A 20,052-nucleotide genomic window follows, 5' to 3' on the forward strand; every position below is an offset into this window, starting at 1 on the left:
AGGAAGAGGGGCGTGTCTTATTTGTTGGCTAAGTATGGCAGAACTTTTATGTTCTATTTTCTTTTTTTCTATTATTCTGTTAAAATGTGCTATGGCTTCATGTGGTCATATACAAATAAGAAGGTATAATAAGAAGGGGGAAAAGTGGTGTGTTATTATTTCATCTTTCTTTATGTTTGTGGTATGTTGTATTAACCGGCACATGGTAACATTTCATGTGCTGTTTCTAAAACCCAGAAAGAAACCGTAAAAGTTTTTTTTTTCTTTTTTGAATATATTTTAAAATGTCATTTATTCTTGTGATGACAGCTGCATTTTCATCATCATTACCCCAGTCTTCAGTGTCACATGATCCTTCAGAAATCATTTTAATATACTGATTTGCTGCTTAGTTTTTTGATGAAACTTAGATATTCTTTGATGAATAGAAAGGACATTTATTTCTAACTGAAATATTTTATAACAATGTAAAAGTCTTTGACACTTTTGATCAATTTAATGCATCCCTGTTAAAAAAAAAAAAAAAAATTACTAACCCCAGACTTTTGAACCTTACTGAATTATCATTTGGGAATGTAATAAAATATCTTTTATGTCTAAAATGTATAGTGATCAAAGTCTTACTCATGTATGTGGAAATAAATTGTCACCAAGTCTCTTTTAATTTCCCACTGAGGTCAGGTATGTGCGTGCTTGTCTAAAGAAAGATTGATTGGCCAAGTGTCCCAGTTTGGCCGCCAAGAGAACACAGGTCTGCTGTCAGTGTGTGTACAGATGCAATGATAAAACAAACTGTTCCATGCCACAAAATTAGAAGGTCCTGATGTTATAATATAACCCCTAGAAAAGAATAACCACACAAACTCAACTGACAGCAGTCTAATTCCTTGACCACCCTTTACAGAAAACAAAGGTTCGATATTTTTCAATGATAGTTTGTATACATAAATAATTTATCTAAATTTCACACTCAGATCAACTTGTTGCTATTCTGATGTCGGTAAAAAGCTTGTCCGCTTAGCAAGAGAGGCAAAGGGCTATTTTTATATCAGCGATGTTCGCCCCCCTCCCTTCACGCCAGCTCTGAGTGACAGCACAGCTGTGATGAACTAGTTCCTACCTTCATCCAGCATGAGATTCCACTTCATAGGGAGACGGTGGGTATCACTTCTCTTTCCCTCTCTATTTTAACTGACTTTATGGCTGCGCTCCTATCACCAGCATCCAGCTCAGGGTGTGGGAGGGGATCTGTGTGTATTCGTGTGACACGCTCAGCTCAGGTGGGCTACTAGAAGGACATAGTTGCAGTAGTAGTTGTCTTCTCTGAGGGGGCCCTTTAATAACATGGACCGCGCGAACTGAGGGCCCCCCAGGCCAACAAACTGAACCATAGACGCAAGCACAGACCGCACCATGGTGGCTGAGGAGGTTATCATCACCCTATCCGGAGGAGCACCATGGGGCTTCCGACTACAGGGAGGAATCGAGCAGCAGAAGCCTCTGCAGGTCGCCAAGGTATGACTGCTGGAAACATCAATATAAAATTAACTTAAAACAGGTGCACAATACATCACTTGGTTTCACAGACCGGGCTTAGACGAAGCCAGGGTTAGTTAGTTCAATTAGGACATTTAAGTAGCTTTAATAAACATGCAGTAGAAAGAAAAAGAACGTTAATGGTGTGCATCTTGAGACAAAACATTGACAGTGACATATTTTAAGATATGTCAGTGCAAGCTGCTTTCAGTTAAAACAGGTCAAACATGCATTTTAGTCCGGAATAGGCTGTGAAACGGGGTGGACGTTGTGTCCGTCTACAATTATTCAGTTCTAAAGAAACTTAAGATGTTTAAAGCAGCCTTAAGATGTAATGGACACCAGAAGCACAGGCCCCTGCACTTTGAGTGTGGTGTGGAACTGATCCTTTACCAAAAAAGCAAAATGATTCATAGAGCTGTGAACTTCCAAGTACTATCCAAACTCCTTAACATTTTGAGTCCTAAATAGAAAGTGCACTAACTGTAAATTTAGTTATAGTAATAATTCAAGGGTATATTACTAGTAACAAGCCAAGCTTGAAGAATAAATCTTAATATGTACAGTAGAATGATAATTATAGCTGAAATGACACATTATTTGATATGCAATTTATGACTGTAGTAGCTCATGGGAAGCTACTGTCAAGTGTTTCTATAATACATGTATTAAACTTGTGATGTTGATTTCTGCTGTTATTTTGTAATGACTTAGTAGATAGCAGATTATACATTATAATGTTAGTGAATATTATCATAGAAATTAAGGATGTTGAACTTTATACTCTAGCACACTGTTTTAGTTCATAACTGTCCTCAGGCTTTCAGGATTCAGGTCATATTTAATAAAACTTGCCCTAATTAAATCGAATTTGGTCCCACACCACACCATGCTTGTCATCTCTCAAAGAAATTAGTCTACTTTCTTCCAGTTCCAGGAGACTTTGTTTTCTTTATAAAGGATACAATGTCCTGTATATAATGTATTTAGCAAGTAATCATAAAGCAGCTATTCTGTTTGATGGTCATGTTGATGTCATATATGTTTGTAATTGTATAGGAAATAAAAATGGCCATGATTTTGTATTTTAGTTTAATATGATACCGAATCTGATCATTCAGGCCAGGAGTAACAACAGTGCTAATTGACTATTTTCTGTCTATCTGTATAATAATGTTATCTGTTTTATGCATCCATTAATATTGGCTATCATGAGAAGTATTGTTTTTTTTATTGATAGCTAGATGCTTGTCATCAAAAGGGAATTAGATTAAACTAATGGTATGGATGCAGTTTAGACAGGGCAGTTTCCAGATCCAGTTCACCACTAGGTCCTGAACCTGTACCTCTGCATTTACAACCTGTATCCCAAAAACCACAGGCAACAGGATAAGGATCCGAAATGGAAAACCAGATCACTGACCCATATTCCATGTTGCTTTAGTCTGTTTTGCTCAATGGCCATAGGAGCACACATACTATAAAATGTTCTGTTAAAGCTGAGGTAGGAAATTTCAGAGACGCCAGTAATAGAAAGCTACCTTTGAAAGCATTAGATCCCACCGTCCTTTCAGAGCGTCTCCAAAGCCCCACCTCCTCCAAAACACATGATAGCGCACAGCCAGAGCAGAGTCTGCAAAGCATCACGAGAAATGACGTTAATTTACCTCATGTCTCAAAGCACATAACGTTAGAATAATTATTAATGTAAACATCTTAAAGAGCTCTGACTTGTACTTCACTTGACTACTAAAGATTCATTTTGGCGTTAATCTTCCTTAAGCATAAATCCGAGTCGGTCATGAACAGCTCCGAATACAACTTGATGGGTTGCCGTTTCTTAATTACTGAAATTATGACATGGCGTGAACACAGCATAAGCTCGTTGATTTGGTTAAAAAGTAACAGTAAAAGATGGTGCTGTTTGTTTGCGGCACACGGCTGTCTGGCTGAATCCTAAATCACCCTTTAAATCCTCAATCATTATTCCCTATGTTAGTCCACTAATACAGTTTACTTGAAGGATTGAAGGAGCAAATTCGGACAGACGTTGAGTGTACATTATTGCAGTGCAATGTGGTAAAAGAATGAGTGCACTCGATAACGTCCACTATAGTTTTGGACACCACTACAAATGGCTGTCCCCTCAAATAATGCCTATTTGAGGTTATAGGGGGAGAATTCGGATTCAGCCTCTGTCTACAACTAGGCATAGACTCATGGGACACGCTGATGACGTGTGAAGTCTGCATGAGCAGGGTGCGCGAAGGTATGCAAATACATTTGTTGTTTGACATATCATTGCATTCGGACTGAATATTTGAAAAAAAAAAATATATAATTTGGTCCTGAGACTTCCACAGTATATGTACATTTTTAAATATTTAGACCACTTCTATTATAGATTGCCATCAGGATATGAAGAGCATTTCAACCGGTGTCAAAAAGTGTTTATGAAAAACATTGCCTACCCAAGCTTTAACAGTCAGGTTTATTGATTCAGGAGCTTTCACAGTATTAAAGAGCAGAGAATGTAAAATGTCATTAACACATCAAACTGTTCTTATTTAAAGGATAAATGTAAGTATTTATAGACTGATTATTGCAGCTTCAGTAATACGTGCAACCTGTCACTGTGAACAAAACCACTGAAATCAGAGCCTGACGTCCTGTGCTGAGTAAGATGACAGACAGGACAGGAGTTGGAGCAATGGCATTGAAGGTCCAATTGAGAAACAAACCTAACACACTGGCACATAGTCTGTTGTTAACTGTTTATGCCAGCCTACTGTGTTGTTTTCATTCTGATTTAGACATCATTCATATTGTAAATATTAAGATAAAATTATTATGAAGAATGTTGCACGTTTTTTGCTGGCTCATCTCACTTAGTAGCAGAAACATTTATTGATTGTTTAAGAACTATATTTTTTATTTCTAAATATATTTTGTATTGTGTTTATGGGTGACATAATGGCTCAGTGTGTAGCACTGTTGCCTCACATCAAGATGGTCCTTGGTTCAAGTCCCGGCTGTGTCAGGAAGCCTTTCGATATGGAGTTTGCATGTTTTCCCAATGTTGATGTGTACGCTTTGGTCCCCCTTACAATTCAAACACATGCAGGATAGGTGAATTGGAGACACTAATTATGAACTTTGTAAATGCATGTGACCAAATTCATGTCACTCGTTGTGATTCCTTGCAGGTCTACTTTTTAAAGATGGTAAGAATTTGATATGTTATATTCTATGTTAAATATCCAAGGCCATTTAAAAAATCGACCTATTCATACATTATCAACTTGCATTTATCCTGTAGGTGCGTAAGCGAAGTAAAGCATGTCGGGCCGGACTACGTGAGGGAGATGAGCTGGTGTCCATCAATGAGAATTCCTGTGGGAGTCTGTCGCACGCCCAGGTCATGAACCTGATCGACTGCATGCCAGGAATGCTTCACATCCGAGTTAGGAGGTAAACCATCTTTTACTTTGCCAATGCTTATGTGTTTGTTTATCTCAAATGGGAGCTGAAAGTAAATGATTGTATTGACTGTATTTAGACCTCCAAGCCAGGGATGCTGTGAGATATTGTTTCTGACCACCCCTGTGCTATTTTACCCCCTCACATGTCTATCAGGGCACCGGCTGGCTTCCAGTCAGTGGTTCTTGTTGCTCGAGCTCCTTCTCCCCGCATTGATAAAGAGTACCGTGCTGCCCTTAGGGCCATGTCACCATCCAGCTCCCGACCTCACCAGTCCAGTGTGCGGCAGATACACCGTGAACCCACGATGTCCCCGACCGGACGCAGTGGACTGACCTCCCCGCCGGGCAGTGAAGCCTACTACGGAGAAACGGACAGCGATGCAGACGTGGCTGCTCATGAGAGGCAACGCAAACCAAAACGACGCAGTCCCAGCAATTCACCTGGCAAGGCTGCTCGAGCCTCACCAGAGGGAGCAGAGACTTCAGAAATGAGTGGGTATGACAGTGCCTCGGATGCCCAAATGTACAATCTTTTGGGGCCTAATAAGAGGGAAGACGCATTGCCTGGTGTAGCCCGCAAAGAAGTGATTTACCAGCCCCCTCCCCATAGAGCCTGGTCCTCACAGACCTCAACGGAGACCTCATCCATGAGTGCGGATGACCAAAACCCACGAGAAGTGCTAATGGAAGAAGACAGTGGGTTTCAGGAGCCCTCAAACCTTCCCCCTCTGGTTTCTCTAGAAAGAGCCAAAGAAGCTCTTATGCTGAGCTCTCGGAGTCAGATGGTTCCTATGGTTGGTCCAGTTGACAATCCAGTGGATGAGGAACTCACATTAACATACATGGATAAAGCAAAACAAGCAAGTGAGTATATTGAGATTATTGCTCTTGTGATTGGCTTACTGTCATGAACACCTGCTTTGTAAATTCTTAAAGTCACTGTTTGTGGTTGCCTGCATGTAAACCCTTGAAGAGGGTTGAGTAGCCCCCACCAGTGTCTATATTTGTCCTGAGGCTCGCAGGATTGATAACCTGAGCACTGCTTTGCATGAGCTGGCAGAAGCATCTCCAGCTGCTAGCTCATATCAGGTGACAGTGCACCTCACAGGCCTCATTCTCTTCACCTATATTCTCAGCTGAAATACTGGACAAGATTGTTAGTATTCTCAGTATTGTTTTCAGACATGAACAGCCAGCATCTGGCTGGAATGGAATTTAGAGTCACTTAAATGTCATCAGTATAAGTCACAAATTAGCATACTTCAGAAGACAGGTTAGTGTCCATAAAATGAGATGCGCACCATTAGTTACACAGGTTTTACATTCCAGGTCCTGGACACTAGTAATGCAGTGTCCATGCACTGGTATGACACTGTTCCTGGACTGCAGCTGTGGAATGTGTGTTTGTTGATCCCAGATCAGGTGGTAAACAACACATTGGCATCTGTGTTTATGCTGACATAACTTGCTGTGGAATCTAATGTGCTATTAATAGAACATTAATGTTAAATATGTATGAAAAATATTTACGATGATAACCATTCATTCATTTAGTGCAAACATTAGATTCAACAGTTATTAAATCCAACGAAACGGCTACTTCACATGATTTACATTAATTCTTGTTCAGTTAATTCCCTCTTATGATAACAGTTAGGTTTAGGGATTAAGTTAGAGGTGAGACTTAATGGTTAGTTTTAGGTTCTGGTCATGTGCCATAGTACCATTTTTATAAAGTGCACAAGCATATTCAGAGCTACGGCTATTTGAAGCACTGACATTTCAAGCAACAGCATAAATAAACAGTCATAAATCTAAAGATAACTTTAATCTGTACCCTAAACATTCTCATGCTCTTCTCAGGGACCACAATTAAGCACTGGCAAATAATGCTTGTCCCCATTGTAGACAAATCAATTTGGCACCATGCTCTTTTTCTCTAATTGCTATAGATTAATATAATGAGTGGCCCTGATGCTAAATGCTTTGATTTAAAACACATTTTTACTGAGTTATGATGTGAAAACTGTTAAAAGAACAGTTAAAAGATCTTTAACTATCCTAACTCCTCCTAACAGAGGAGTAAAGTTTAGCAAGTGTATGGCCATTGATGGACACTGATTTTGCACAATAATGCAGGCCTAATGAGACTGACTTTATTCAACAATATATCTGACTGAATAAAGTGAATGGTGTAAAGCCATAAAAAATTATTTATAATTGTAATAACAACATAACAATAACAATAACATTTTTTCTGAAATCTTTCATCTCATGTAATGCAGAATTGAACCGCGGAGAGACGGTCATGGACAAACAGGTGAAAGAAGCTCGGTCCAAGTGCCGCACCATCGCCTCACTACTGACGGATGCACCAAACCCTCATTCAAAGGGTGTTTTGATGTTTAAAAAGCGCCGGCAACGCTCCAAGAAATACACACTAACCAGCTTTGGAAGTGTTGATGAGGACATGAGGCAAGACTCTCAAGAAGAGGATGGCTTGTTTCCTGGCAGTGAATCAGAATTTGATGAGGAAGGCTTCTCTGCTGCACCGGACCCCACATGGGACAGCGACTATCTTGAGATGCTAGAGAAAAGATCTGCTTCCAGAGGTCAGGAAGGAGAGGGTGGTGCTCTCAGTCCTGGTTTGAGTGATACTTCTGGGAAGGGGGCACAGTTGTTTGAGCAGCAGAGGAGAAGGGCTGAGGAACATGCAAAGAAAATGGAAGCTGCGCAAGAACAGTTACAAAGCCAAAAGCTGGGCATTGTCCTGAAAGAGACGCAATCACTTCCTCAATTACAGACACTGCAACCTCAACCACAACCAGACTTATTGACAAAGCCCAATGTCCAGCCACCATCAGTTGCTCCAAAACCTGCCAGACCTTCAAAAACACTACATCACGAGGTTCCACCAGCAGAAACACAAAGCATGACACAGATGAGCACACCTAAGGCCATTTCTGCTGTCCCTGTTATGGTTAGCAGGGATACTTTAAACACAATGGTGCCAGCCCCCTCTGTGGTGCCCCAAACTAATCCCTCAGTACCTTCTGCTGAAACTGTGATGCTTCTACCACCAACTCCTCTACCAGAACTACCTGCCAGCTCTGTGTTAAATAGAACTGCCCGTCCATTTGCCCCAGGCTGCGTTATCAATCGGGCAGCCACCGCTCCTGTCGTGTTCCGCCCTGCAGTTAGTAAAAAGACACCCAGACCTGTTTCGGTGTCTGTGGAGGTACCATCATTTTCAGCAGCATCAGAAGAGCATGACATGGGTGTCACCCCTGTCTCCTTTGTAAGCCAAGTCACAATGAATCAAATGAGTGAATATGTCCCTTCTGAAATGATACCTACACAGCCCTTTATGCCTGGAAAGTCTGTTCCTCCATCTACTTCTGTATCCATGGAATCATATTCTCAACCTGCTCTTCACTGCTCCTCAGTGGAAAACATCCAGGTTGGATCAGTGCCACCTCCCATAGTTCAAACCAAAGAACCTACCTTTCTTATAAATGACAAAACAGCTGTTCCTCCTGCAATCCCTGTTGACAACATCGCAACAACTTCTGAGACCCCTACAAGCCCTGTTACTTCGCTGTCACCAAAAGTTAATCATGAAAAAACCTCTTCCTCTGGTGGCCGCACTGGTATTCTCCGAGAGTCCCAACGCCGTAGTGCATACAAGCCAATGTTTAAGATGCCTGACAGCAAGAAGAACTCACCAAACCCTGAACTATTGTCTATGGTGCAGAACCTAGATGAAAGACCCAGGTGTGTATATTCTGAACCTGAAGATATTACCCACAACACTGATGACAATAGGACAAGGGTCCCACCGCCTGTGGCTCCTAAGCCACGGGTCATACCAGAAATGTCACAGATCCCTCAAGCAGAGGGAAAAGGTGCAGAGCTGTTTGCTCGTAGACAGAGTCGCATGGGTTTGTTTGTTGTAGACTCTCCACATCTGCAGCCTGCACCTCTACAACCCCAACAATCCCAATCAGTCATAGACTTGATCCAACCACTGGAACCCTTGCCAACCCCATCCCAGTGGAAGTACTCCCCTAATGTTCGTGCCCCTCCACCAATAGGTTACAACCCCTTGCTGTCTCCTTCCTGTCCTGTTGGGGTGCAGCGTGGAGGTGCCAAGGTGTCTGAGGGAAGTTTCAAAGGAGGTAAGGGTACTTATGGTGTCCCAAAAGAGGGTATCAAGGTCTTGGACTTCATGAGGCGGCAGCCTTACCAACTGAACTCTGCAATGTTCAGTTCTGGTGGCGGCATTGGCACACAGTCTTCAATCCCCTCATACCAGAGGCAACAGAAGGAGGGCCACACTCTGACACCACCAAAGCAGATCCCAGTAAAGGCAGCACGTGTGTATGAAATCAAACGTTTCTCCACTCCCACCCCAATGTCAGCACCAACTCTCAACCCCACAGTGATTGTACCACGCTCACAGACCACGCTTGGCGAACACTTCTCTCGTTCTGACCTGACGTCCCCTCCACCTGAACCTGTGACCGAATCAACTTCAGCACCTTTACGGGCCCCAGGCCTCCCAGAGCTCCCCAGACTTTCAGCTGTGCCCATCCCTCACCCCATGCCGTACTCACCCCCAGCTCCCATGTCAAGTATGTCAAGCCTAAGCTACTCTGGGCTCCAAGCTGCCAAACAGTTTAAGAGTGCCCCTGAGTTAAGTGCCCTACCACCAATCCTACCAAAGTCTCATATTCAAGTTCCCAAACCTCACTTTATTGCAACAAGAGGGGGTATCCAGCCCCGCGTCTGGAGGCCTGGAACCCTACCTCACTGACAGTATTAATTTATATGCGAAAGAAGCTAAACCATCTGCTTCTGTTCCAGACTCAAAATTCCTATTTTGATCAGTGTGATCAAAGTATGATCAATGTGTTAACATCTGTTTAATATAACTTGAAGAAACAAAGAAATTATATTCTTCATTTCATATGAAAATATACTGTGGAGTATATTAATTATTTTTCAAAACTTAACTGAAAAATCAATCATTTCTGCAAAATGCTCCCATGTTAAATATTTTGAAATCAAAATTGAACCTACATGCATGCATTTCTCAATGCATGTTCCTGGTCTTAATGTAAAGTTACGTTGTAATGCAACGTTATGATAAGAAAAACATTGTTTAGCTTTGTAAACTTCAATCGAAGTGTAACTTGCTCTTCTCTGAAATGACTGTGTTGACATCTTTCAGGCTGTGCGGGCAAATTGGATATTAACCAATAGCCAAATAGCTACTCAGGCATTGTTTAGGCAAACTCACATTTGGTCTGGCTCCCTAGAGGTGTGTAATGCCCATTATTCTCAATCCTATCAGTTGCGTTATGTATTGTTTATTTTCTCATTGCATATCTTGTTACATTTACACATCAGGTTACAGCAGTAAAAATGGGCCTAACAAGTTAAATAGCCTACTAAATGTAATAATAATTATTGTAAAGCTATTGACAGTCATGTGTCAGAGTACTTATTTATCAGTGACTGCTAGACAACAGGGTTTTGTAGTGCAAGATTCCCAATTTTATAGGGATGAAGATAACTACATTCTGACACAGTGCCTAGAAAAACATTTCACATGGATTTGACTGAGGTATTTAGAGATATTTTCTTTCAAAATTTCTTCAAGACGTGTGAGTTTTGACTTTTGGCACCTTTTACATACAAAAGTGTCATCGCTTTGCAAAGCTTTGATCTACTTGACATTTTTAAGAAAAGAAAAAATCCCTAAGAAAATGAGAAAAGCCGAGGCTTTGTTTTGCTGTATGCTCTTAGGTCAATCAGAAATGATATCTCTCCTGGCAGAGCCTGAACTGAACAGGTGCATGAGGGTCACAGCCTATTTGTAGGAGCAAAGTAAACAGGGAAACCAGGCTGGTTCTTTAAAATGTGCTCTGGCTGGATGTGTAGTCTTTATATCCCTGTACCTATATTTTAAAGGGGTGAGATTAATGAAAATCTTTTTAATTCATTTATTTAGAAACGTATTCAAGTGGTCAAATTAGTAAGTGTTGGAAAGATACAGTGTTGGAAAGAGTCCTAGAGACAGACATAGGCTATTTGACAGGCGTAAAAAGTGCAAACCTAGCACTGTCCAGGATTATTAGAAGGTTTATTAGCCAACTGGCTTTACTAGAATTAGTCAGAATACTCAAAGCAACATGACATTTGAATGGCATTTGTGGCAGTGAGGCTGATAATTGTGGTTGTTTTTGAAAGTGTTCCTCAAAAATATTGCAACGTCTTTAGAGAAAAAAAATCTGAGGCCTTGTAACATTAAGGGAACAATGAATTGAGGTTAAAAGAAAGGAAATCAGTTTATATAAATATGTGTTAGATATACAGAGACTCAGAGAGGATGAATAAATAATGATTGCAGTACTGGCAGGAGAGAAAATTTCATTTTTAAACTCTCCTTTTTAAAAAAAATTAGGCTACATTTAGAAATTGAATTAGACGTTAACAGGAACAGAGTAGATATGGTGTTTAAAACCTGAGCCACAATTTTGTTTGTCTCTCCAGTTCGTTTGTTATCATGTTTTATTTTATAAACTAAAGTTTTACATTGTTCAGTTCTCTTAATTATGGCTGTTGTACAAATCATTTGATTAATATGTCTGTCTTTGTAAACACTTTGTGGTTAAAGGGATAGTTCACCCAAAAATCATCATTTACTTACCCTCAAGTTGTTCCTAACCTGTATGAATTTCTTTCATCCGTTAAAGATAAAGGAGGATATTTTGATGAATATGGGTAACCAAGCAGTTGATGGACCCCACTGAATTCCATAGCATGAAGAAAAAAACAAAAAAAAGAAAAGAAAAAAAAAAACTATGGAAGACAATGGTGCCAACAGTTTGGTTATACCAACATTCTTCAAAATATCTTCTTTTGTGTTCAGCAGAAGAAATAAGTTCATACAAGTTTGGAACAACTTGAGGGTGAGTAAATGATAACAAAATTTTCATTTTTGGGTGAACTAACCCTTTAATGTCTCTGGTGATTTTGTTTTTTGCAATGCTTATAATGAGCTCAGCTGAACTTTAGGACATATGTGATTCTAACTGAAAGTGTCATGTATTTCTAATACAATCAATAGTTTGAATAAAACCTGAAATTTCACACAGTGTCTCTGTCTCATGGCAAGCTTCAAACCATTGCATGTAATTCAGCTATGATCCTAATGCCTCACTTGTATACTCTCAAGGATAATGGTGTGTGAATTATTTAAAAAAAGCCATTATGAAAAAGGCCATACTCGTTTAATCTTTGGCATGTTTTAATAGTTGATTAATTTATTTGAAGAAAAAAAAAAAATATCAGTATCAATGTGTCCCTTTAGGAAAGACTAAAACCACATGGTTCGTGCAATGAAGGTTACTAATCACCACATGGTGGCGCTTATGTCTCACATTTTAAAATTTAAATCGGGTTATGTAATGAAACATGAGAGTGAGCATTTCAGCGTTTTCTTATTTTTCAAAAAAACAAACAAACAACAACAAAAAAACAACCACCTGCTGTTATCTTTATAATTTTAAATCACAATAACTGACATTTATATAGTGCCAAATCTATAATCAACACTCTTTCTTCTAAAACTTAGTAGCGGTGAAGTGTGGTATTGCACACTGTTGGTGAGACGACTACAGCTGAACCTGGCACCATTCTCATGCATATGCTGTCCTCCTATATTTAGGACTGATAATGTTCAGGCACTTTTTATGGCTGCTCCAAGCTTTCCCTATTTAGATTCCATTTTTGAGTAGATCCTTCCTGAATTGACAAAGATAGCGAGAATCTCGGGTTCATGCAGTGCAAATGATGTGGGTGAGAAAGTGATATAACAAGCATTGTCTCTGAGACAGGTGGGAAATGTCACCTGAAATAATTCTTCCCGACTGGCAGAGACATTATGGAGTAAAGAAAGAAAATTATATTATTTATATTAATTTTACTGTTCTGAATAATTGTATTTTTTTATATATATATTTATGCATTTCAATTAATAGTAAAATTCCATCAAATTGAATTGAATAATCCTTACATATTTTAATAATTGATTAAGGATTGTTATTTTATTCAGTTAAAATATGTAAGGATTATTCAATTCAATTTGACGTAATTTTACTATTAATTGAAATGCTAAATCTAAAAAAAGCTTAACATTTTTGTATAGTGTCAGTGTATAAATATATGTGTGTGTGTGTGTGTGTGTGTGTGTGTGTGTGTGTGTGTGTGTGTGTGTGTGAGTGAGTGTGCATATGTGTGTGTGTGTGTGTGTGTGTGTGTGTGTGTGTGTGTGAGAGAGAGAGAAAGAGAGAGTGTGTGTGTGTGTGTGTGTGTGTGTGTGTGTGTGTGTGTGTGTGTGTGTGTATACACACACATACACACACCCATACATGCCTTAAAGGTTCTATTTCAACCCAGGCCGTTATGTCAAACTAGTGAGATTGCACTCTGTGCAAATTTGTGAATTTCACCACTAATTGTCTCATTCACACTACAACTATTTAGAACCATGTTATATTGGACTAAAGTTCGTTGACCCCTCTGAGTGCTTAAATCATTATCATAAAAATAAATTTAGCACAGTTAGGGGGCCCGCTGCTGGATTTAAAAAGTGCAAATCCTCTCACAAGTGGAAGGTGACTAACCAAAGAAGAAAAAGTGCAAATCTACCACAGCACTTTTGCCTCTTGAAGCTATTTGATAACTATGTGCAATCACCCGGTCTCTCTCCTTCTCTCTATATTTAGCCAATGAAGCATCTGCAAGACAGATATTAGTCTCTTGATATTCCCATCAGCAAAGTGCTGTGCAGACCAATTGGGCCCCCTTACCCCTCACTCCCCCTTCTTACCCGGACTCTCCCTCCCCCCATGAAGATCTGCCATCCAAATCCCGAGTGGATTTTGCACGCCTTGGGTTCTTGGTCCAGCCACACAGGTCAAAGGTACCAAACTTCTTAGCCACAAGCCTTTTCCTATTTTCACTGTACCTTTGAAACCACGTCTTGTAAGCAGTCTAGAGCCTTGGTAAGTGGATTATGTGATTTTTGTTTCAGTCACTTAACTAACCGCACACACTGTTCAACTAACAGCTGCATGACGCGATGAAAACATGACCAGCAATAACTCCTTTTGCTGGTGTGATACCCACTCAGAGTTTGCAAGCACTGACAGCATTTTCTCATTGTAAATTTGCATTGATTGGAATAATCCAGCTTGAATGCTCCATTTTCCCTGTGCCTTTTTGTTGCCAGAAAGTGGGAATGTGCTGAACACTCCCACCCAACCTGGCTGACGATTTTATATGGAATGCAAAGCATACTGTCCAGCTAGGGAACTTAAGCCTAGTGGACCCCAGCTTGTGATTATTTTACAGGGTGGGTCAGTGCGCCCCCCTCTTCTCACCACACATCAATTCGTGGTGTCGATTCAGTTTGAAGGAGATTTACAATTTCTACAATGCGATAAGTCATTGTGTAGGTGTGTTTATGTGTGTATGTTTGTTACAAATTCAGAGTATCTAACAAAATAAATAAATAAATCCAATGCCACGACTCGTCACTAAAATAGGTCTCGCTTCAAAAATAGCCATACTGTATTGAGTTACAGTCAAGTCGATGCAGTGTTTGCCATTAACAGAGCCTTGAAAAAATAACAGATATACTATGTGTAAGCCGATGAAATGAAAATTAAAAATAGGCCCAAACTGCACTTTACTAATGGACATCCATGCTCAGACTTTGAAAGTAGAAAATTAGGTTAAACTTTATTAATTATAACTTTATTTTATATGGCATGAAAATAACGGAAATAAAGAGCTAAATTTGGATATTCTTTAGTGTTTGATTCAGATCTGTATGAACTACATACAGATACAGATATCATATAATACATACATACAGTACATTTATCATACTGATTTCTGAAATTTGGATGCAATGCTTTTAAGTGAGACAAACCAATTAATAGCACAAAATTACATAATTCATGTATTAATGTATTAATCAGTTACTTCATATTTGTATTGTTGATGCTCCACTAAAAATGCTGTCACCTGAGGACGTCATTACGGAATTTGATTTTGTTAGGAATTGTATGAAGGACTAACAGAATGGAAAGTGAAATTGAGAAAACACTTGATCAGTTAACAATATTTTTAATTTTTGTTTTATTCGGGGGGGGGGGGGGGGGGATTTATTGAAAAGGAAACAATGAAGAAGCACCTGTAGTATTTATCAATACATTGACAGTTTTAGTAAGTAGGAACATAATGATCCAACCACATAAACCATAAATTATGTATTTTCTGTTATGAATAGAGAGTTTGCTTTTCTGTAAATCTCAGATCAATTGTGTCTGGAAACAGTGTCTGAAAATACCACCCCAAACAAAGCAAACACTACAAGCATCTACAGATATCTACTTGTCCTTACAATATGAGGAATGTGAGGTCATTGATAAGTGTCTGTTCTTCCCCATTATTCCTCAGGGACTAACCGTGTCATCTGCAGAGTTTGCTTACAACACAAAAACAATACCTGTTCATCAATCAATAACTACTGCATATAGACAAGACAAGGATGCGTTTTTGTATATGGTCAAATCCACTCTGATCTCTGTTTTCCCAGTCTGGAATCATGCCTCTGTCAGGAACACCAGCCCCACCCAACAAGAGGAAAAAGCTTTCCAAGATCATCACTGACCTGTCACACATAACCCAAGACGGTGAGACACCCACAATTTGAGCTTTATCATTGATTGATGGGGTCTAAGACTAAATAACTGTTGTTGTTTTTTCTTCCCATCTTTTGTGCTTCATATAATTAAAGAGTGTGTTTGTTTAGCCTTCCTGACAGGTGTGAAGGTGTCTTCTTTGAAAGATGTCATTAAAGAGATTAGATTATGACCATGCCATAATGCTGACAGTATACAACCTCAATCGTCTGCGTAGACAGCCTGTCTTATGAGGTGTCACTTTGAAACTGTTTATTGGGAACATCATCTTAATTTCAGAGCCTGTCACTAAGGTTTCATGCGTCTGGATTTAATATGTTTTAATGAGGAGTAATATGTCAGCAACAACATGTATCTTGTAGATTTCATAGCTGAAATGTCAGCTGTGTTTCTGATTATTACCAGAGCACCTCTTCCTCCCCCTCATCATTATAATCATGGGACACATACTCCACTGAAAGAACATTACATAAGTGTCTCCAGCGGAAACAAAATGAAATCGACATGTTCTTTTTCACGCTTTGAACGTGAGTGAAAAATTATTGTTGTGAAAGAATGGAAAATTTAGCCAATGAATTGTGAAGACTGTCGAGAGACTCTTGTGATCCTGGTACATGTTTGTTTTTTCCTTAGGCAACATTATTTTGATGTGAGGAAACACTTATTCCTTGTTAAAGCTATGAGGGATGTTAGATCTAATGCAGAAAAAGACTTGATAAATTTCAAATAAATGTATTGTTTATTAACAGTCATGAACATTTCCAAGGAACTGTGGGTGATTTCCCAGCACAAACAGTGGGTGGTAGGATGACTAATGTTTACTTAGTTCTTTTTATGATTACAATGCAGAAAAAATATATCTGTATAAATATGACGACACTTGATATAAGAGAATCCAGGACCTTCTTTTCAAGCATAGTCTCATCATAATAATATCATGCACAGTCAAAATACAAGTTTTCCAAAATATTAAATTGATTACGCTGCCAGGCATGTGCACAGATAGGCAGAGTGTGTGTGTGTGTGTGTGTGTGTGTGTGCGTCAAATCAATTAATCACGATTCATCGCATCTAACATAAGCTTTTGTTTACATAATATATGTGTGAGTATATTTATATATATAGGCCTATATATAATATATATATATATACAGTATATATATATATATATATATATATATATATATATATATATGTGTGTGTCTCTGTGTGTGTATACTGTACGCACACATATATTTATATTTATATATACTGTATATATGTGTGTATATATTACACACATTCGATTTGACAGCACTATTATATATTTTTTTTCCTGAAAATAATTGCACACCTTAGAACGTTCATCAACCAGTCAGATTCAAGCATTCATACACTCTCTAAGGTTCTATATAGAACCTTTTCTTCTATTAGAGTGTATTTTATAAAAGACTTTGACCAGACTTTTTTCATTACATGATTTATAAACATAAAATATTTAGCAAATATCGCCTTTTTTTAATAGAGTATGAATCGGAGCCTGAGGCCTCAGAGTTTGACTTGGGGAAAAAAATCAGGGTACCCAAGGATGTCATGCTGGAGGAGCTATCCCTTCTGAAGAACAAAGGCTCCAAGATGTTCAAGATGAGGCAGATTCGTGTGGAGAAGTTCATCTATGAGAACAACCCCGACCTCTTCAGCAGTGAGTCCATGGTAAGGCGGAGAGCTCTGAACATCTGTGTATATTATTCCTAATTTATGCCTGTCATTATTCCTAAATAACAGATCTTCTGTATGTCAATGTTCTAAATTCATCTCTGATTCTTCATTCTTGTCATGTTCTTATTTCTTATTTAAATTGCTGATTTGGAGATTCTTCCACTAATTACCATGTTACTCTGTGTAAAGGATAACCTCCAGAAGTTCGTGCCCAGCCTGGGGGGCCAGATGATGATGGATGTTGGTGGCCGCCTGATTGGTAGACAGATGGCTGGTCAGGCTGGTGGGACCGGCCAAGCCCCAGTGCCTCCTCCCAAACCCGGAAGCTATAGCAAGGGAGCAGGGGGTGGGCTGCTAGCAGGTGGGCTCGCTGGAGGAGCGGGAGGTGCCGGCGTGGCAGGAGGAGCAGGAGGAGCAGGAGGGAAGGATGGTGTGTCAGGAGATGCCTCACAGAGTGAGTAGGAACCCAGATGGAGACCTTTATACACTAGCCTGTTCACCCACACTAGAAACATGCCATGGAGACTCACAATAAAACTTGTGTTAAACAGAATTATTCTCATTAATTAAAACAACAATTAATAATAATAATAATAATAAATTAAAAATTGAAATAAAATAAAATAAATATTAGATGAGAAACTTAAACAAAGAAAATTACAGATCTTGCCTTGGAACTAACTAAAATAAGTTGAAAGCTGAAGCTCTAAAATAAATTACTAACTTGAAAACTGAACTAAAACTAAAACTGAAATAAAAATAAATAAATAAACATACATAGTAAAATTTAAAAAGAACTAAAACTAATAAAAATGATAAAAGCACATAAACTAAAATGAAAAATAATTTAAGAATTTTAATAAAAACTATAATAGTATATAAATAATACTAAAATAACACTGTTGTTAAAGAGACAGTTCACCCAAAAATGAAAATTCTGTCATTAATTACTCACCCGCATGCTTTTACAAACCTGTTTGACTTCTTCTGTGGAACAGAAAAAAAAGTTGACTATTTAAAGGTTTCATTTGTTTTTTGTCTATAGATTGGAAGTCAATGGGGTCCAGTGTTATTTTGGACTCCATTGACTTTCACTGAATGGACAAATCCAGTCATAGAGTTTTGGAACGACACGAAAGGAGTAAATGATGGAAGAGAGAATTGAAATTTTGGCAAACTATCCTTTTAACTAATGAACACTTTTACTTATGTGACTTGATCGATCACTTCACTTTCAATCAGTTTATGGTTTATTTCTATATAGGTGAGGAAAGTGCTCTGGAAAAGGGTAAAAAGAGGGATGCATATGGGAGGACATACGTTTCGCCTTGGGAACGGGCTATGAAGGGCAATGAAGACCTTCTAGCCACAATGAAGGCTCAAATGCCAGGACCCCATTCTTATAAGGAGCTGAGCAAATATAAGAGCTTCAACAGGTGCCGTTGCATTTCTTCACTTCCTGTGCACTCTGCAATTGTACTTTTCAGTCATATGGTCTCTTTTTTTGCCTTTAATTACTATCTCTCAATCTGTCTAGGAGTGCTATGCCCTATGGAGGCTTTGAGAAGGCCTCTCAGCTGATGACCTTCCAGCTGCCAGACATCGAGGTGGCTGTTGAGGAGCCTGAAACAGCAGTGGTGTACCAGCATGATATCGGCTCACGACCCTCCTTTAACCGCACACCCATTGGTTGGGGGGGTAGTGCTGAACCAGGCAGCATTCACATGGAGTTGGATACTATACCATTTGATGGGGAGACTGACGACCTGTGAACCTACGACCCTAAACAAACCTAATTTATGCCTGTCCTTATTTCCCTGCACTATAATAACCAAAAACACACCTATGCACACATAGTCACAATGCAACAAACTGTAGATCCATCAGGAAGATGTTTAAAATGTGAATGGCAAACGTCTCTACTTGTACTTTTAACTTTGATTCTAAATCTGCATCTGAATGTGAGCTTTAAGCAAAGAAATATGTATGTATTTTTGGAGGAATTGAATGCAGGGATTATATCAATTTAAATGAAGGTGTCAGGTGGAGAATGTTTTGATTCGCTTGATCTTTTGTCTGCATGTTGCACTTTAGAAGTGAACAAATGAGAATAACGTGCCTTGGGCAACAATGTCCGGTTAGCACTATCAGTGATGAACTGCTTGGCACACACTGCTGTTTTTCCTGTAATTTAGATAAAGGTAAACAGTTTTGACTGCATAATCTGGAACCGCCCTTTAAATTACATATCATCACACTTTACCATTCATTATAATGTAATTAACATGAGCAAGTACTGATTATAGTCATGAAAATCATGTACTTATGATTATAATTAAGCTGGGGAACACCTTACACTGTATTGTTGTTCTTGCTATGGTAAATTACTGTTATAACAAGTAATATGAAATGTTATCACATTATGCACATCAATGTACTAATTAAATCCAAACATTAATGCAAATACTTAACAAGGGGTGATAAAATAAAAAACTCAAAACTGCTGTATTCACACTACTACATGCCCATTCTTTAATAAATTATTAATTGCTTAT

At 38.9% G+C, this 20,052-nt stretch overlaps 2 protein-coding genes across 3 annotated transcripts; both read left to right on the forward strand.

Annotated features, from left to right (window-relative positions):
* Window positions 1-1,085: 1,085 nt before the first annotated feature.
* On the forward strand, window positions 1,086-12,176 carry synpo2la (synaptopodin 2-like a). Of its 2 annotated transcripts, none has more exons than XM_084092964.1 (4): window positions 1,086-1,515; window positions 4,856-5,007; window positions 5,173-5,882; window positions 7,304-12,176. In XM_084092964.1, exons 1-4 carry the CDS (start codon window positions 1,414-1,416, stop codon window positions 9,832-9,834), a joined length of 3,495 nt encoding a protein of 1,164 aa, XP_083949090.1. In that variant the 5' UTR covers window positions 1,086-1,413; the 3' UTR covers window positions 9,835-12,176. The 2 variants fall into 2 exon arrangements, with proteins under 2 accessions (XP_083949090.1, XP_083949091.1); XM_084092965.1 differs by having other exon boundaries at window positions 1,274-1,515; window positions 5,257-5,882.
* A 1,665-nt stretch (window positions 12,177-13,841) lies between these two features.
* On the forward strand, window positions 13,842-20,051 carry myoz1a (myozenin 1a). Its single transcript, XM_084093177.1, has 6 exons — window positions 13,842-14,092; window positions 15,694-15,790; window positions 17,304-17,491; window positions 17,687-17,951; window positions 18,762-18,933; window positions 19,035-20,051. The coding sequence occupies exons 2-6, from the start codon at window positions 15,703-15,705 to the stop codon at window positions 19,267-19,269; spliced, it is 948 nt and encodes a 315-aa protein (XP_083949303.1). The 5' UTR covers window positions 13,842-14,092; window positions 15,694-15,702; the 3' UTR covers window positions 19,270-20,051.
* The last annotated feature ends 1 nt before the right edge of the window (window position 20,052 follows it).

The sequence above is a fragment of the Abramis brama genome (assembly GCF_963993115.1).
Source record: "Abramis brama genome assembly, chromosome: 19".
NCBI lineage: Eukaryota > Metazoa > Chordata > Actinopteri > Cypriniformes > Leuciscidae > Abramis > Abramis brama.